Source organism: Syngnathus floridae, chromosome 7, assembly GCF_059516105.1.
Source record: "Syngnathus floridae isolate MCC-2025c chromosome 7, RoL_Sflo_1.0, whole genome shotgun sequence".
In the NCBI taxonomy this organism is placed as follows: Eukaryota; Metazoa; Chordata; class Actinopteri; order Syngnathiformes; family Syngnathidae; genus Syngnathus; species Syngnathus floridae.
Genome location: NC_142419.1, coordinates 13,697,774 through 13,714,313, shown reverse-complemented (window position 1 = coordinate 13,714,313; position 16,540 = coordinate 13,697,774). Strand labels below are relative to the sequence as shown.

Sequence of the window (16,540 nt, the reverse complement as noted above, 5' to 3'; positions counted from 1 at the left end):
AGTCTGGTCAACACAATAATAAGAGATGTGTGCATTCCTGTCCAGGAAAACATCACCTTCCTGAATGTCGAATGCACACAACACATACTGAGATATCTGGAAAAAAATGATCCTTTTATTCTAAAAGTTTCTGCAACGTAGAACCAAGAAAATGGAGCAAAGGTTAACAACCTGATTTGTATTTATTTCACTCAGGCATACACTCACAGATTGCAGCTGTTTGCAGGTTAAACTTTTCTGTGAAAAAGTTCTCAGGGGAAAAGGCAACAATTTAAATAAAACAACAACTGAAAGCATAAAGGGGTTTCGTCGAATCTACACTTGCTTCCCAGATACGAACGCCCGATGACGCATGGAACAGTCACTAAATGTGAATAACACCGATGTCACCTTTAGTGAGTAAACACAGCTCCAGAATGAATGTGCTATTCGTATAATGGTAGGTCATAATGGAGTTTTTGCAAACACTGGGGGAGCTAGGATTTTTTTCCCCCTTGGATCCCCTAAAGCTATTTCAAGAGGTCCACACAAACAAAAAAAACCTATTTTTTATAAACTCTACTTTTACATGAGGGGGTCAGTGCCCCTGCAGCCCCCCCTCTCGCTCCACCAGGATTAGCGAGTTATGTTTGAGGTACAGAATATTAGAAAGCGCTCAAGCAAAGCCACAGGCCAGATCATGAATCACTTTCATGCTCATTCTTGAACCAAGAAGAACAAATAGAGCAATGTGATACTTTCTACTCTCCCTCTGCCGCTCTATAAATCATTCAGCATGCTAATGAAAGTCATGGAGCCCAAGCAGGAGCTCGCATGTTCCCTTTGCGTCTTATTAACAGTTAAATAAATGTGGAGAGCTCCATCTAATAGAGTATTTCTTCATTTTTGGGTCGTCGCCATGCCGGAAGGAAGCTGTAATGATCTAATGAGGTGTCTTTGTTTTTTGTTGCTTTCCTGTGGTCTGCATTCTGTTCATGGAGATAATATCAGCCAATATGTCCAAGAAAGACCATTCTGTCAACCTGGTATGTACAAATGTGTTTTATATTGTCCTAGTCTACACACATTAGCAAGACTCCAGTAATTTAATTTAATGTAATGTAAAATAATGCAACGTAACGTAACATAAATGTCACTAAAGAATTGCTCAATCAATTTATTACCGTATTTTCCGGACTATAAGGCGCACCTCAAAACCTAAAATTTTCTCTAAAGCTGACAGTGCGCCTTATAGTCGCGTGCGCCTTATGTATGTACCAAATTCCTAAATTTAAAATGGCCCGAAGCATTGTGTCATGAACTCAATCATAAGTGGCCCACTGAAGACTCTGAATCATGAATCAAAAAGACTATGGATCATTATTTTGTGATTATAAAGTAATTTGTTGCGTCTGAAGTTGAAATAAAAAAGATAAAATAGTGAATGATTTGATTTGGATTAAAAATCTGACATGATGCATTAATGGTGCACCTTATAGTCCGGTGCGCCTTATATAAGGACAAAGTTTTAAAATGGGCCATTCATTGAAAGTGCGCCTTATAGTCCAGTGTGCCTTATAGTCTGGAAAATACGGTAATTAATTTTCCCATTCATCAATTAATATGTGTTAATAAAATACAAATCTGCTTGATACCTGAAACTCAACTTCTTTTTGTGATGGTCTTGCTTTTGTCAGGTTTTTACTGCCTACCGGATACCATGACTCCAATTCCTTGTCCAAGGGGAACGTATGGGCCTTCTGCAAATAGCATAGCAATGGAAAATTGTCTCGAGTGTCCTCCTCAACATTATTGTCCCAGACCGGGTCTGTCTGCATCCCTCCCGTGTGGATCAGTGGCTCAGCAGCCTCACTCTGGCCAGGACACCTGCATCTGCCCGGGAGAAGGACAGAATTTTCAGGTGAGATGCTCCTCTACCCAATTAACTCTCATCATTCAGCACTAAGATAAGAAACCTGAACAATCTGTTGCATCAAGCTGAAAGATGAGCAGATCAGGTTCCCACGTGCACAGCGGGGTCTAGTTTCTGTCTCACCGTTACACTCATGGAGAATAGATTTGATTCTATTTCCCATCTCATTTATCTCATTGAATCGAATAAATTAACAGTGGTACAATGTTGCATAATCTTTTAGAATTGTATTTGTAGTTATATAACAGAACCTTATTGACTTTTCCACAGAGGAGTGACGGGCAGTGCCAATGTACCCTCAATTATCAACCCATCGACGGTGAAGATGCGTGTGTGCACAAAGTGTACAGCATCTGCAGGGATGCAAAAACACGGACCCAGCATGGAGAGTGTTTGGACCGACATGAGTGGTCAAATCACTGCAAGACGCAGGTCATGTGATCGCACACATGGATGCAAAAACTGAAAGTAGCCCAAAGAGCCAAATGTGGAATGTCTTTTGACATAACAGTGTAAATAACCTTTCACCTAAACTGAGAGTGAAGCAAAGGACCAAAGAGCCAAATGTGAAATGCAAACACTATCCGGATATGCTGTATGTCTTTTGACATGACAGTGTAAATAACCTTTCACCCACTCAGCTGACAGCACCCAATGATCCTTTATGAATGTGAGCGGAGCGATAATCTAAATGACTTCCTATCTTTTCTGCAGGTGTGTCCATCTGCAGAAGACTATGAGGGTTATGACGGAGAACTCGGTCTGTGTGTGTGCGTAGAGCCTCCTGGGAGAGCTGCCTGTGGAGGCCTATGTAGGAAAAGGCCTGAAAGTGAACTGAGACTCCAGTGCAAGTCTAGTGGAGAACTGGAGCTGGTTTTAGGTTCTGATAGTCGGGTGAGCAAAAGACATCCATCATTTAAGACAGTGGCGGGATTAGACTCTTATCCTTGAAGGAGCGCTGGATGTCAGAAAACTAGGTGGTCTGTAAATATATATATATATATATTTTTTACAAATTCGGAAAATGTTCAGAAAAAATGGTAAATATTCATTCTGAGATCTCAAAAATATAACAGGGTGAAATAAGGTGGAAATAATTCTGTAAAAAATATATATATATCTGGCCTGGGACCTGGGTGTCAGGGGGGACAATGCCCCCAGGGTTCCCCCTCTAACTCCGCCAGTGATTACTCATTACCCTTGAATGTTAGCGTGAATCATTTGTGCATATCTGCCTTGTGATTGGCTGCCGACCAATCCAGTGTGTGACCGCACTTCTAATCAAAACTCAGCAGCAATGGAAAAGTTCTTGCTGGACATTTTTTTCCTTTTCCACCGACTGCAGTTTTCCATTAGACAATACTAAACACAATAAATAGTTTGAGCTAGGCAGACAATGTACACAAAGCCCCACAACAGTTTTATATTTCCTGCGAAAGGTTCAGACAAGCTTCTTCAGTGTCTTGTTGACCTACTTGATAACCGATATTGTTTGTATGCAGGTGTCGGGCTTCTCCGGCACCATGCTGGAGACTCTCTTTAAAGTTTGGGACTCCCAGGGGAGCTTGCAATGCGGCAGCCATCTCACCCCTCCACGCCCGGTCTACATTGTTCAGACAAGCGGTTGGGCTCACACCTTTTCTCATTGTCGTTCCTCTCTGTACATATCTCTCAAGTTTTCCTTTGTCTTCATGTGCCGTGCGAATACAGAAGCGGGATTTATCGGCCTCTTTAGCGACGGCATCGAACTTCAACAACTGTTTTTGTCACTCGCAGAGCTGCGGGATACTCCGAGGCCTCATGGTTTGAAAATAATATCGATTCCTAATTCCACCAGTCAAATGCAAGGCAGTAAATATTTTTTATTTTATACTCTTTTTAGATGAGTCTGTCCTTCAGTGGGATATGCGCAAAATGGAAAATATGAGTGGGAGCATGGATAATAGCAATAAAGGAGAATCGAGGGAAAGTCTCAGTGGAATTCTCAACCCCACAACATGTCTCCACTTGGGCGATATTCTATTGTTCACCGTCACCCCTCGTGATTATCCTCAGTACGATGTGTAAGCGGCCAGTTAAAGTTTCCCTTTGTCAAGACAATCATAAATGATTCTTCATCTTTTTGTCAGTGACAACTTATACAACACAAACAGTGATTTTGACTGGGGGTCATTGAGGAAACTGAAAGAGGAGCTGACTCTCTCCTGGACACCTCCCAGCTTTTTTTCAATTGTCTTCAACCAACCCGGAGTTTATGTTTTTAGGCTTAGCAGCCATCATCACAAACATATGGTAAGATTATGTAATCTTAAAGAGGCAGTTATGAGGTTTCGTCTTCAAATCTCACGCTCTAAGATTCCATGTTCTGCTTGCAGTGTTTATTTGACCTCCACCTTTGTCCCTTACCAGTACGTGCGGGTAATGGCTGCAGGAGGCCAATGTTACGAGCCGGGGCCCTTCTTTGCAACTATTCCACGTCACGTCACAAGAATGGGCATCAGGAAGAGAAGAAACCTTTTACTGCGTCCTGACTGGCTGGTGACGGGAGGTCTTTTGTTTGGAGCTGCCCTCATCTTGTGTTTATGTGTCATTGTCTTGGTTGGTACACCACCCACAAAAATATTTACCAATGAGAATCAAAAGAACATCCCTCACTTTTTTTTGTGTACCACTCAACCATAATCCAACTCACGTTTCCAGATCCTTTTCCACGAGTATGGTTGGCCTGAGAAGAAGGCAATCACGGCGCGGTATCACACACGGCAGATGACCTATCACATGGAAGACTACGCATCAAAAGGTTCAAGGGTGATGTCACAAATGAAAATACACAGAAAACAACAAGCTGTCATCAGGTTGACTTCCATTCAACCAGGTACACGTCACACATGTTACGCAACATCTGCTCCACGTGCACCTGCTATACACAGAATGTTCATGTATGAACATAAGACACACGTGTACTGAGAGTTGATTGCCCAGCTCTCGAGATAGAAGCATTAATTGCAACATGATGTCAAAATATGTAATTTTTTCCTTCTACTACTGAGTTGGCTTGTTTCTACAGGCAGGTCAGACAATGATCAGAAATACATTCTATTTTAAAACTACATTGAAAATGTTATATTACATTTAAATCTACATTTTTACACATTCCCACTACAGATGTGGGTTTCCTAGAGCGGAATATTATATTTTAAATCAAATAAATTAATCTGCAAACATTTAAAAACTCATCCTCAATGTCTGTTTGTAAAAGACAAATTATTTTTCAAAGATACTGAAATAATTTTTTGGGGCAACAATTTAAAACTCATGAGATTGTTTTTAAACTATTGCTTTCTGCATTGCCTGTTTTTATGTTTAGAAAACATTTCCGGTCTGAACATTGAACTTCCAAATTGCAGGTTTGACTTTAGACTTGTCTTTGGTGAAACTGACCTCTTTATGATCGTCTCGGTACAGAGCCTTCTGAGGAATTCTGGGATTACGAACACCAGGTGGATCTGGAGGCCTTCAGCAGCAACACTTTCTACAACCTGCTTCTCAAACACAGTGTGTCAGTCACTTCACGGCTCGGACAGCTCACCACCGAGGTGCGTATGACAACCTTCAGATCAATCCATGTGGGATTCTGCTACGAGACGAAGTATGGCTTTTGTAAATGTAGGTCAAGGAGCTTTATCAGGGTGTCCTTGAGAAACTCCGGATGCTCCACCCTCGCTTGGTGGATGAGGAGAGCACGGACGACGTTTACGAGAAGACTAGAAGAGAGGTGGAGAAGGAGGTTGTCCGCAGGAGGTCTTTGGCTTCGCACCTGAGGATGCTGCTCAACAGTCAGCTTCAGGTTTAATTGACATAATTCTTAATCCACACCAATTTAATATTAAAAAGATTTCAACGTGGAAGTGTCACATTGAAAAAGTATTTCTTTTCCACTTGGCATCCTCCAGGTTTTGAGGCGAGAGCAGCAGGCACAGCAGAAGGTCCACAGTGTGTTCACGGCTCAAGTGCGAGAATGTAGCAGAATACTGGGCAAGATCCACCAGACAGCTTTTGGACAGCGCCAACAAAAGTATTGCCATTTTTTACAGCTTGCACTGAGGTCTTCTCCTGAACTCTCATTGCTCGTCTTTTCTCAGTTTGATTCAGCGGTTAAGGTCGCTAGTGGGAGAGATGGGAGGGTTGGTATCAGCAGAATGTCGGCGCCAGGGCTCCTGGGGGCTCTTGGGTGAAGGCACGGGGGCCAAGCTGCTCTGTCCTGACACAGGCACTGTGCTGAGCATAGACGGCATCTTTGGTAAATGCTCACTTGACTCACACTGCCATCTGTTGGCCAATGTATGTACTGCAATAACAAAAGTCTTTCCAGGTTCTGATGGATCTCTACGAGAATGTTGCCCTGCTCATTACGACACAGTCACAGGCCTTGTTAGACCAAATGCTCACAGCCACATGTTGCTGAGCAACGGTCACACTATGGCGGTTCCTCCAGATTTCTTTGTGCATCCACAAACCGGTCATGTTCTACCCATTGTTGGGAACGTCGCCTATGACCCTGAAAGTGCCACTTTGGTCATCACGACTGATTTGTGTGCAGGTATTGACCACTGAACAAGAGGAATGGTCTAAAGTTGATAATTATTGGGATAATAATTATAATTAGAATAATTGCTTTACATACCGTATTTTCCGCACTATAAAGTGCACAGGACTATAAGGCGCACCTTCAATGAATGGCCAATTTTAAAACTTTGTCCATATATAAGGCGCACTGGATTATAAGGCGCACCTTCAATGAATGGCCTATTTCAAAACTTTGTCCATATATAAGATATATACATTTGGCCCGTGGGCCGGACTTTGGACACGCCTCCTGTAGTGGCTAAGTATTGGTCCATATATAAGGCGCACCGGATTATAAGGCGCACTGTCAGCCTCTGAGAAAATTAGAGGTTTTTAGGTGCACCTTATAGTGCGGAAAATACGGTACATTATATCAAAAATATTATAAAGTATAGCTAGATTGACATTGTGACAAATAACACACATTGTAAATACCAATCACTGCTCTAACTCTCGTCTCACCTTTTATCCTTACAAGGAGACAACAAGAAATGGGAAAGTCCTCCTATACCTTTCATTCCATACCCGACCTCCTGGCACTCAAACCAACCTCTGCCCAACATCTGTCTCAGAGGCCTTCGACCAGGTCAAAAACTGCAGCTGGGTGCCCCCATGGCAGACGCAGACACGGGAGTCCCAGTACCTATTCTAGCCGTTACCATCCAGCCACAGACTGGTCTGGTCTACCCACTGGGAAAGACACATATATGCCCCATCACACGTTTGCCGCAACCTGTCCAGATTGGTTATCCAATGATGGATCCTCGGACGGGAAACGTTGTGTTGACTGTCGGCATCAGTCTCGATCCGGTGACGGGTATTGTCTTTTATTATGTGTTTACATAGTGCTATTCATTAATTTCATTAATGTAATTTATTTTGTATTTAACTTTATTTATTTTGATTAGTTTTTAGATTTAAATTAATTTCAATGGGGAAAGCCGTGAAACAAATAAAACACCGATGTCAAAGTACCACATAAGTTCATTAAAACTTTATGTACTTGTAAGGTGTTGTGCTGCCAGTAGGTGGAGTCCTGCTGGGTGAACCCTTTATGGAACCTCTGAGTGGGAGAATGACACGAGTGGGAGGTGCAAGCATCCGAGCCGGGCAGCTGGTACCTCATGCAGGAGGGTACCAGACTCTTTTAGATAGCAAGGTGTTTTTCATTAGCAAACATGACTAATGAAATAAAAAAAAACATATGTAAAGAAAAATCTTTGATTATAGGTTCTGGTGGTCATGTTCAAAACAGTAGAGCTCCTGAGGCTCATGAGTGAAGAGTGGGAGTCAGAACCGCCTTTGCAGCTTCATCATGGAGCCGAGCGAGGGTGTCACTGGCAAGATCGTATTGCTGCAATGGCAGAGGAGCTCCATCTGAACTGGAGGAGGAGTCAGCATTGTCAGCTGCACCTTCAGACCAGGTTTGAGATCCTGCTGGACACTACTGAGGGCCTGCAGCAGGATGGAGGCGCTCTGGGTGAGAACATGACCGGACATGATAGTCACTGGTGCAAGTCTTACACAACATTTATGCCCTTCAGGAGACATGACTCTGCCAGGTTCAAACACATCAGTCCCTGCCTTGCTGGGTATGGACTACCCTGATCCAATGGGAACAGGTCTCAGCGTACCCGTGTTGGGGTGCCAGTCCGATCCCATCACAGGATGCACGACAGGGCTGGCAGGGACCATGGAGGACCCTGATGGCAATGGTATAAAAAAAAGTGCAAGATTTGATATATTTTTAGAGCAAATAGACTTGCTTCAATTCTGCAGGTCTGGTGGCAATCCGTTATGGCTCTCAAGCAGTTGATCCTGTAACTGCTGTGTTGGCTCCTGTGGTTGGAGCCAGGCGGGATGTGCTCACAGACACCGTCGTACCAATCACAGCCTCCTATTGGTTGACTGTGGCGGATCAAAACGATAACTTGCAGGTTTTTTGGGGGGGTGGGGGTGATCAGGGAAGTGATTTCTTGACTTGCATGAAATCAGGCCTTTCTGGTAATCGTTGATTTTGAGGCCAGGTGGAGGCTCTGGAGAGAGAAGCGTGTGCACGGAACACTTATTGGCAGCAGCAGAGGCGACGGGAGGAGGACATCCTTGCTGATGTGGACTCAGCTGTGTTCCGGTGTTTTCTGAGACTGATGGACGTTGGCAGCCATCATGAGGTTAATGAGGTGTGACTTATTTCAATTTATTCATTCATTTAAATTAATTTCTATCTATTTTTTTAATTTTAATTTTTCTTTTTATTTTACTTTATTGAAATGTAATACTTTTTATTTACTTATTTAAATTAATTTCAGTTAATTATTTATTTCACCTTACCTTGCCTCGCAGGTCCTGTGGTCAGGCAGGCCGCTAAGGGAAGCAGCTGTGGAAATGCACGACTTAGCCCAGGCTGAAGCCCAAAGAAGAGTAGCCCAACGTGCCACCTTGTCTCTGATCCTTCCTCCACATGTTTTGAATATCCTCAGCCTGGGTAAGCTGCTTTGATAGAAAAACAAAAAAAAAGAAACCTTTAATTGACATTAATATTTACCTCCATTTTTGTTTCTGTTCACTTAGTGGATGAAGAGGAGTGGGATCAGCATTGTGTTTGGTACACTGAGTTGATGTCGGGGCTTGACATGATGGACTTACGCATGGAGCAGCTGCAACAAGATCAGGACAAATGGAACACACAAAGAGGAGAAGAATGGACAGCAAGTGTCCGCCTCACGGTCGGAACATTTATTTTTGGAGCGGAAAAATAAATTCTAATTTCCAGTGTGTTCAATTTGTAACCGCAGGACAGAGAGCCGACGCTGGGAGAAATGCGGGAGCAATGTTCTTCCAGATTGTCCGATTTAGATGTTGCTCTCATTAAGCTGCAATTTGTCCGCCACCTTTCCAAGCTACGTGCTGACACGGCTCAGGTTGGCACACATCAAAATACTTCAAGTAAAGCTTCCACTTTATAAAAATTTCTTTGTTCAGGAAGTCCTGCGTGGAAAATTCTGGTACAAAGAATACGGTCTGATTCGCTTGTGTCGACCCAGACCGACCGGGAACGTCATGAGTTTGCTCCAAAGGAAGATTTTACCTCTGCTGGACAGAATGAACCAGCAATTTGCGGTTGATAAACAGCAAGTCAACTCTAACCCTAACCTCAGTCGCCAAAACGCTTTTGGCACTAACCAGCAGCCAGATGGAGGTAATAAACAATTTGGAAAAAATATGACCTAATGCATAATGATTTTGTGAGTCACTGGGAGTAGACTAATTTTAACGGTGATTTCGATTATCACATTCTGTAATCAATCCTAATGTATTTGTTGCTAAGTATCGCAGATGTAAACACTGGTTGGTTAAAACTGGTGGAGTGGGGGGGGGTGGCATAGGTTAAATGGCATACTAAAGATAGAATACAATGTCCCAGCTGCTTCCTAGTTTAATCAAAGAGCAACTGACATGTTGGCCAGTAATTCGTTTTGCTTTTCCACCATAGTCACGGCAGGCAAATGCTCCAAAACAATAAAAAAATGACATTTCTTGACAGCATGTGTTCCACCAAGTCACATCACTGTCCCAACAATTCCAGGTAATCCAGTTGTAATAATTAAAATGCTGGATTTGTGCCACATTATTAGGATTTTGCTTTCATTCTCAGAGGAGGAGTGGGCAAAGTTGCTGCAACTTTCACCTCTGTTTCAGCTTTTGAAAGAAGTGGAGCAAGGGTTAAAAGGTGGGAGGAGAAGTTACATCATATCTCATTGTTGCTTTTTTTGTTTTTAATATATTATGTGTTAATTTGAGGAAAAAAAATCAATTGTGATGAAATCCTTGAGAATTTTGCTCTTACTGATCTCTCTCTTTATTGTCTGTACTGACACAGCAGTGTTAGTTACATTTTGCGTCACCATAAAAAAGGTTTAAACATTTGCTAGCTTTGATAAAAAAAAATGCTTTACTCTTCCCATCTCTTCTTGACTCCACTAGGATAACATTTCTTTTACTACCCTCATCCCGAATCAAGTCTCCACATGTACCGTAAGAAGATGGAATAGTCCATTGCTTGAGAACCATGGGGGTGCTCTATACAATCATATTCGCAGTTTTATGTGTTTTGTCATAGGTTGTTCTTTAAAACTCGGTCAATGGTGGTAAAAATATACCAGAAGCATTTTTTTTTTTTTTTTTACGAATATAGTGTTTCCTTATTTCATAAGCCCACTTGAGACTCAATCGAGGCCTTGTCATATCATTCTCCCCTAATGACTACACATTTCTCTGCGTATAATCAATCGGTCTCTGTTTTGCTTAGACAAAAGCGGTGAGAGATTTTTGGATGAACTGGAATGTCAGTGGGAATGTGAGGGAGAGTTAATCCCGTTGGAGCCATCCAGCCTCAACCCCAAAGAATTCCTCGTGTACCAACATGGGCTGTTCCTCATGCACACCTTGCATGCACGAAAACTTGTTTGTAACATTTCACTCTTTCTCATGATTATTATTTCACAATACATTGTGCCTGTATTTATTCATGAGGAGTCCGTATGATGTTTTTTCATTTCTCTCGACAGACTCCAACTGTTTCTCTCCAAATAGCTGCGAGGCTTCCTAGTAACAACTACCATAATAACACCTTCAGGAATTCCTTCTTTTATCGGGTAATGTGTTTACCGTATTTTCCGCACTACAAGGCGCACCTAAAAACCTCCAATTTTCTCAAAAGCCGACAGTGCGCCTTAAAATCAGGTGCACCTTATATATGGACCAATATTGAGCCACTACAGCAGGCGTGTCCAAAGTCCGGCCGCGGGTCAAACATATGTATCTTATATATGGACAAAGTTTTAAAATGGGCCATTCATTGAAGGTGCGCCTTATAATCCGGTGCGCCCTATAGTGCGGAAAATACGGTATGTTGAATCTGAAATATGTCTATCCATCCATCTACTTCCGCTTATCCGGGGTCGGGTCGCGGGGGCAGCAGCTTCAAGAGGGACTTCCAGACTTCCCTCTCCCCAGCCACTTCATCCAGCTCATCCCGGGGATCCCAAGGCGTTCCCAGACCAGCTGAGAGACATAGTCTCTCTAGCGTGTCCTGGGTCGTCCCCGGGGTCTCCTACGGGTGGGACATGCCCGGAACACCTCCCCAGGGAGGCGTCCAGGAGGCATCCTGATGAGATGCCCGAGCCACCTTATCTGGCTCCTCTCAACGTGGAGGAGTAGCGACTCTACTCCGAGTCTCTCCCGGATGACCGAGCTTCTCACCCTATCTCTAAGGGAGAGCCCGGACATCCTGCGGAAAAAACTCATTTCGGCCGCTTGTATCCGGGATCTCGTTTTTTCGGTCACGACCCATAGCTCGTGACCATAGATGAAGGTAGGAGCGTAAATCGACCGGTAAATTGAGAGCTTTACCGTTTCACACTCGGCTGCGAACCGCTCCAGTGAGAGCTGGAGATCACGGCCTGAAGAAGCCAACAGCACCACGTCGTCTGCAAAAAGCAGAGACGCGATGCTGAGGTCCCCAAACCGGACCCCCTCAGCGCCTCGGCTGCACCTAGAAATTCTGTCCATAAAAATTATGAACAGAATCGGTGACAAAGGGCAGCCTTGGCGGAGTCCAACCCTCACTGGGAACGAATCCGACTTACTGCCGGAAATGCGGACCAAACTCTGGCATTGGTGATACAGAGACCGAACCGCCCTTATCAGTTGGCTCGGCACCCCGTACTCCCGAGGAACACGGTCGAACGCCTTCTCCAAGTCCATAAAACACATGTGGACTGGTTGGGCGAACTCCCATGCACCCTTGAGGATCCTGCTGAGGGTGTAGAGTTGGTCCACTGTTGAAAAAAAAATCTGAAATGTGATTTTTTTTATTTAATTGCATAGAATTTTTTGCACATCAACTCAAAATCTTGCTGCATAGGTGAAAGGAAACATCTTTTCACATCAATCGTTCACCACGAATCTTCCTGTTGTCGACTTGGTTCACAAACCGCACTTTTACCGTTGTCGGGTTTGACCTGGAAACCTCAGCACAAACGCGACTCATCATCCTGTTGTCAATGTTCCGATATGCTTAAAGTCTTCTCTATTGGTCCAACTGAGGGTAGAAAAGAAAGCCAACAGCAGGACTGAAACCCGTCACAGAAAATGTTAGTTGTTTGTCAATCGGAAAAATTGGTTTGCTAAGCAAAAAACAAAATTATTGAAAAGAAATAATCTTCCACCATTTCAAAGTGGTTATGGATTATTATTGTGAAAATCCATCAACTCAAAAAAGCTTTTTCACAATGGCAACTTTTGTGAAAATCTGTGTTTGACCTTTAAATAATTTTTTCACCCTTCTTAGTGTTGCCATTTGATGGCTGAAAGTAAAGTGGCCGTTCATTGATAAGATAAAAGTTCTCACTGTACACTTCATGTCGCTATGTTGACAGGAAGCAGATGAGACGCTCTTTGTCCGCCGCCAGAGACTTCATTCAGTTGGGGGCTTTTCCCTGCTGTTGCTGCACTGTTTGTCCCATGTCGCAATTAAAGACATGAGTAACGATTCCGCTCCTGCCTTCGAGAGACTTTTCTGGAAGGTACAAACAAGCAAACATCCTGAAAATGAATTCAGCTTTTCCTTTCCTGGTCACTTTTGAGTGTGTCTTTGGACTTTTGTTGCAGCTGCCACAGTTATTTACTTTCTATATGGATTACTTGATTCAAAAATTAAAATAGTTCCTTTACTGACTACTTTGTTTTAAAAGTCAAGTTAGTTTAATAGTTACATTCAGCAGTCACCCTGTTTTGCCACTTCATTGGAAGTGTATTTTTAACAGCAAAATATAAAAATAATAAAATAAAATATATAAAATAAAATAGACAACATTTTTGGCTTTCCGTAATTATTTTAATCAAAATTATTTTTAACAGCAAATTGTTAAATAAAATAAATATATAAAATAAAATAGACAACTTTTGTGACTTTCTGTAATTATTTTAATTAAAAAAAGAGGAATCGTTTGATTGCTTCACTTCACATAAATGGTCTACTCCTTTTCAAGTCAAATAAAATGAAAAAGAGTCTTTCTAGATTCCAACTAACATAAATAAAAGTAACTAAAATAAAACCAGTCGAAACCAGACTATGGTTCTTTTCTGTGTAAAACACTGAACTGCGTAATTCACTGCAAATGTTTGAATTGGTATTCAACCTGGCCTCTCCCTCATGCTGTTCACATTTTGACATCATGAAACCAAGACAACACCCAATAATTGATCAAGTTATATCAGCACTTCCAGCTCTTTTACTGAGCCAAGTTGTTGTCGTGCCACTGTAGGTACTCCAGGCATCTCTCGGGCAACTATTTCAGGCCAAAGTGGGCTTAGATGTCTCCGCACACGAAGCCCATTGGTCATTTTGTGATAGCGAACCTCCTCAGGGACGTTCAAAGTCTGTCATTGTTCACAGCTGTGGGGAACAGTCTGCTTGTCTAGAACAGCCAAGCAGTGTGAGTACAGAGACGATGAAGTTGCATGGTGTTTGCGTCATGTAATCCAAGCGAAGAGTAACAAACTTGTCTTTGGGGAATAGGCCGTCGAGGAATTTGGAAGGAAACACGGAGAAACGTCTTTGGTGTCAAAACTCGAAGGGGTTTTAAGACAAAGAACCTCAGCGAAAGAGGAAGGCCCAAAGCGTCCTTTGAGACGAGGAAGCACGCTGTCATGTGATTTCTCTCAATCGATCATCAAAGAAAAGTGATGGGAAGAAAAAATATGATGGAACTTGTGAGGTCAACACCTCGCTTGGAGATTTAAATAAGCGCACAAGTTGCTCAGGAAGGATGTGCGGTGTTTGAAGACTAACTGTGACAAAAAAGTCAAGAAGTTCAAGGGGGCTAATACTTTTGCAAAGTAGTACAAAAACTATTTGTTGGTCATTTGTGTGTAAGGTGATGTTGGTGATTTCTTTTAATTTATTTATTGATAAAGTGATAAAGTGTCTTTAGGTAATTTATTACAAAAGTTGTTTTTTTCTGCAAAAGTATGTTTTATTTCTCCGCAATTTCCCATGAAACAAAAGACAACTAAAGCATAACTAAAAATCACGTTTATTCCTGCTCAGTTGAAATATTGTGACATCATATTTTTTATGTGACCTGTTTGTATGAAAACTTTCAGTAAATATTCAGTTATAATATTTGTTTGGTAATAAGATTTTTCATTGTTTATAAAACTTGAGAATCACATTTTTTCATAGTTTTAACTGATTTTATTTGTTGTTATTCAAATGTGGACAACTCATACATACATTTTGATTTGATTTGTTTATTTTGGGGGCATATTTAGTCCAAGCACATACACAGCGATTAATATGCCGCTCATAATGAATCCGCACACCAGCGCCGCTATATTGAGCGTCTTGGCGGTCCTTGACGCATTGGCAGCTGCTACCGAGTTCCCCGTAGTATTGGCTTCATTTACCTTAAATAAAACAAGACCTCCATTCAGGGTTATTTGGATTGGCATTTGAAACAACTTGGGCAATATATTATTTTGGGTATGCAGGAAGAGATGAGAGCAAAATAAGGCCTACCTTGGAGGAGAAGTAAATTGCTGCAATGCCAATTGGCAGACAGCAACATAAAGTGCTGCAGATGGACCACGCTAAATAGGAGGGCACTGCAGAACGGGTCTGTCCTCTCTCCATACTGCCTTGCATGTAAAGATCAAGTGGTTGGGGGGGGTGACAGTTGTTGCCTTATAAATGCTATGGGTGGAGTCCCCTGACTTTCAAGTGTTTTACACTCATGCTGCTAGCTATTTACATTTTTACATACACGCACACACACACTGAATTGAAGAGACATTTTTCTAAAAGTAAATGAAGCCTAACTTGTGTTGTATTGCAGTGGGAAATTTGAAGGGAGTGGGGCATCTTTCTTTGGAGATAACCTCGGAGAAAAGACTGAGTCTCAAGTGGATTGATTGTGGAAAGGCAGATAAAGAGCAAAGCGGGCATTTCATCAATAACACGAGCTTTTGTCCTCGGAGATGTACCCTGATGACGTCCATAGCAGTTGCAGTGACCATAGAAAAGAAAAAGAGTCATCTCTGAAACTTTCTTTTGCTACTCCCAAACTTCTTTTCCCTTTACAAGCAGATTATACGAATCTTCAGGTTACTTAACATGCTTGTGCTTCTTGAGAAGCACTTGACCTCTCAAGTCGTGCTTGTGGAAAAATATCACCTTTGCTATTTACAGAAACTTTAAAAGCCTGTCGAGTTGGCAGAGCAGCGAGGTGTACGGCCATTACCGTATTTTTCGGACTATAAGGCGCACCGGACTATAAGGCGCACCTTCATTGAATGGCCCATTTTAAAACTTTGTCCTTATATAAGGCGCACCAGACTATAAGGCGCACCATTAATGCATCATGTCAGATTTTTAATCCAAATCATTCTCCATTTTATCTGTTTTATTTCAACTTCAGGTGCAGCAAATTACTTTATAATCAGAAAATAATGATCCATGGTCTTTTTGATTCATGATTCATAGTCTTCAGTGGGCCACTTATGATTGATTTCATGACACAATGCTTCGGGCCAGTTTAAATTTAGGAATTTGGTCCATATATCAGGCGCACTGGACTATAAGGCGCACTGTTGGCTTTTGAGAAAATTTTAGGTTTTTAGGTGCGCCTTATAGTCCGGAAAACACGGTATGTTTAATGACACAATTCATGACAATGTAGTAGCTTCAGCATGTCCAGTGATGAAGGAGGAAGCTTTAGTTCCTATTCTTATACTCCAGTGTTGAAGGAGGACGCTTTAGTTCCCATTATACCAGAACGTTATGGTACTAGAGAAGTGGCTCTGAACTGGGTCAAAGGTTAAAAGGCAAGGGAAGGGGGAATGGCAGGCAGGCAAGCAGGTAGCACACAGGTGCAAATCCAAATTTTTTGTAATCCAACTAAGGTTTCAACATAAAGGCTTCCAAGAAGTAAATGAAAG

At 42.2% G+C, this 16,540-nt stretch overlaps 1 protein-coding gene and 2 long non-coding RNA genes across 3 annotated transcripts; 1 reads left to right on the top strand and 2 right to left on the bottom strand.

Moving 5' to 3' along the window:
• Positions 1-449: 449 nt before the first annotated feature.
• Positions 450-6,527, bottom strand: LOC148395410 (uncharacterized). The gene is made up of 3 exons (XR_015859591.1): positions 5,354-6,527; positions 4,605-4,683; positions 450-1,872 (listed from the first exon to the last, which is right to left on the bottom strand). It is a non-coding gene; the product is annotated as an uncharacterized LOC148395410 (long non-coding RNA).
• Positions 820-14,775, top strand: LOC148395409 (uncharacterized). Its single transcript, XM_088381708.1, has 32 exons — positions 820-1,025; positions 1,677-1,900; positions 2,183-2,344; positions 2,627-2,806; positions 3,415-3,535; positions 3,623-3,715; positions 3,795-3,975; positions 4,042-4,204; positions 4,322-4,510; positions 4,613-4,787; positions 5,378-5,508; positions 5,583-5,759; positions 5,866-5,987; positions 6,055-6,212; positions 6,285-6,512; positions 7,017-7,355; positions 7,549-7,697; positions 7,769-8,018; positions 8,083-8,253; positions 8,318-8,475; positions 8,566-8,718; positions 8,882-9,023; positions 9,110-9,264; positions 9,334-9,459; positions 9,521-9,737; positions 10,083-10,124; positions 10,194-10,268; positions 10,848-11,002; positions 11,107-11,193; positions 12,979-13,125; positions 13,867-14,037; positions 14,121-14,775. The coding sequence occupies exons 1-32, from the start codon at positions 848-850 to the stop codon at positions 14,286-14,288; spliced, it is 5,187 nt and encodes a 1,728-aa protein (XP_088237834.1). The 5' UTR covers positions 820-847; the 3' UTR covers positions 14,289-14,775.
• LOC148395408 (uncharacterized) lies at positions 14,506-15,280 on the bottom strand. The gene is made up of 2 exons (XR_015859590.1): positions 15,123-15,280; positions 14,506-15,010 (listed from the first exon to the last, which is right to left on the bottom strand). It is a non-coding gene; the product is annotated as an uncharacterized LOC148395408 (long non-coding RNA).
• Positions 15,281-16,540: the final 1,260 nt, after the last annotated feature.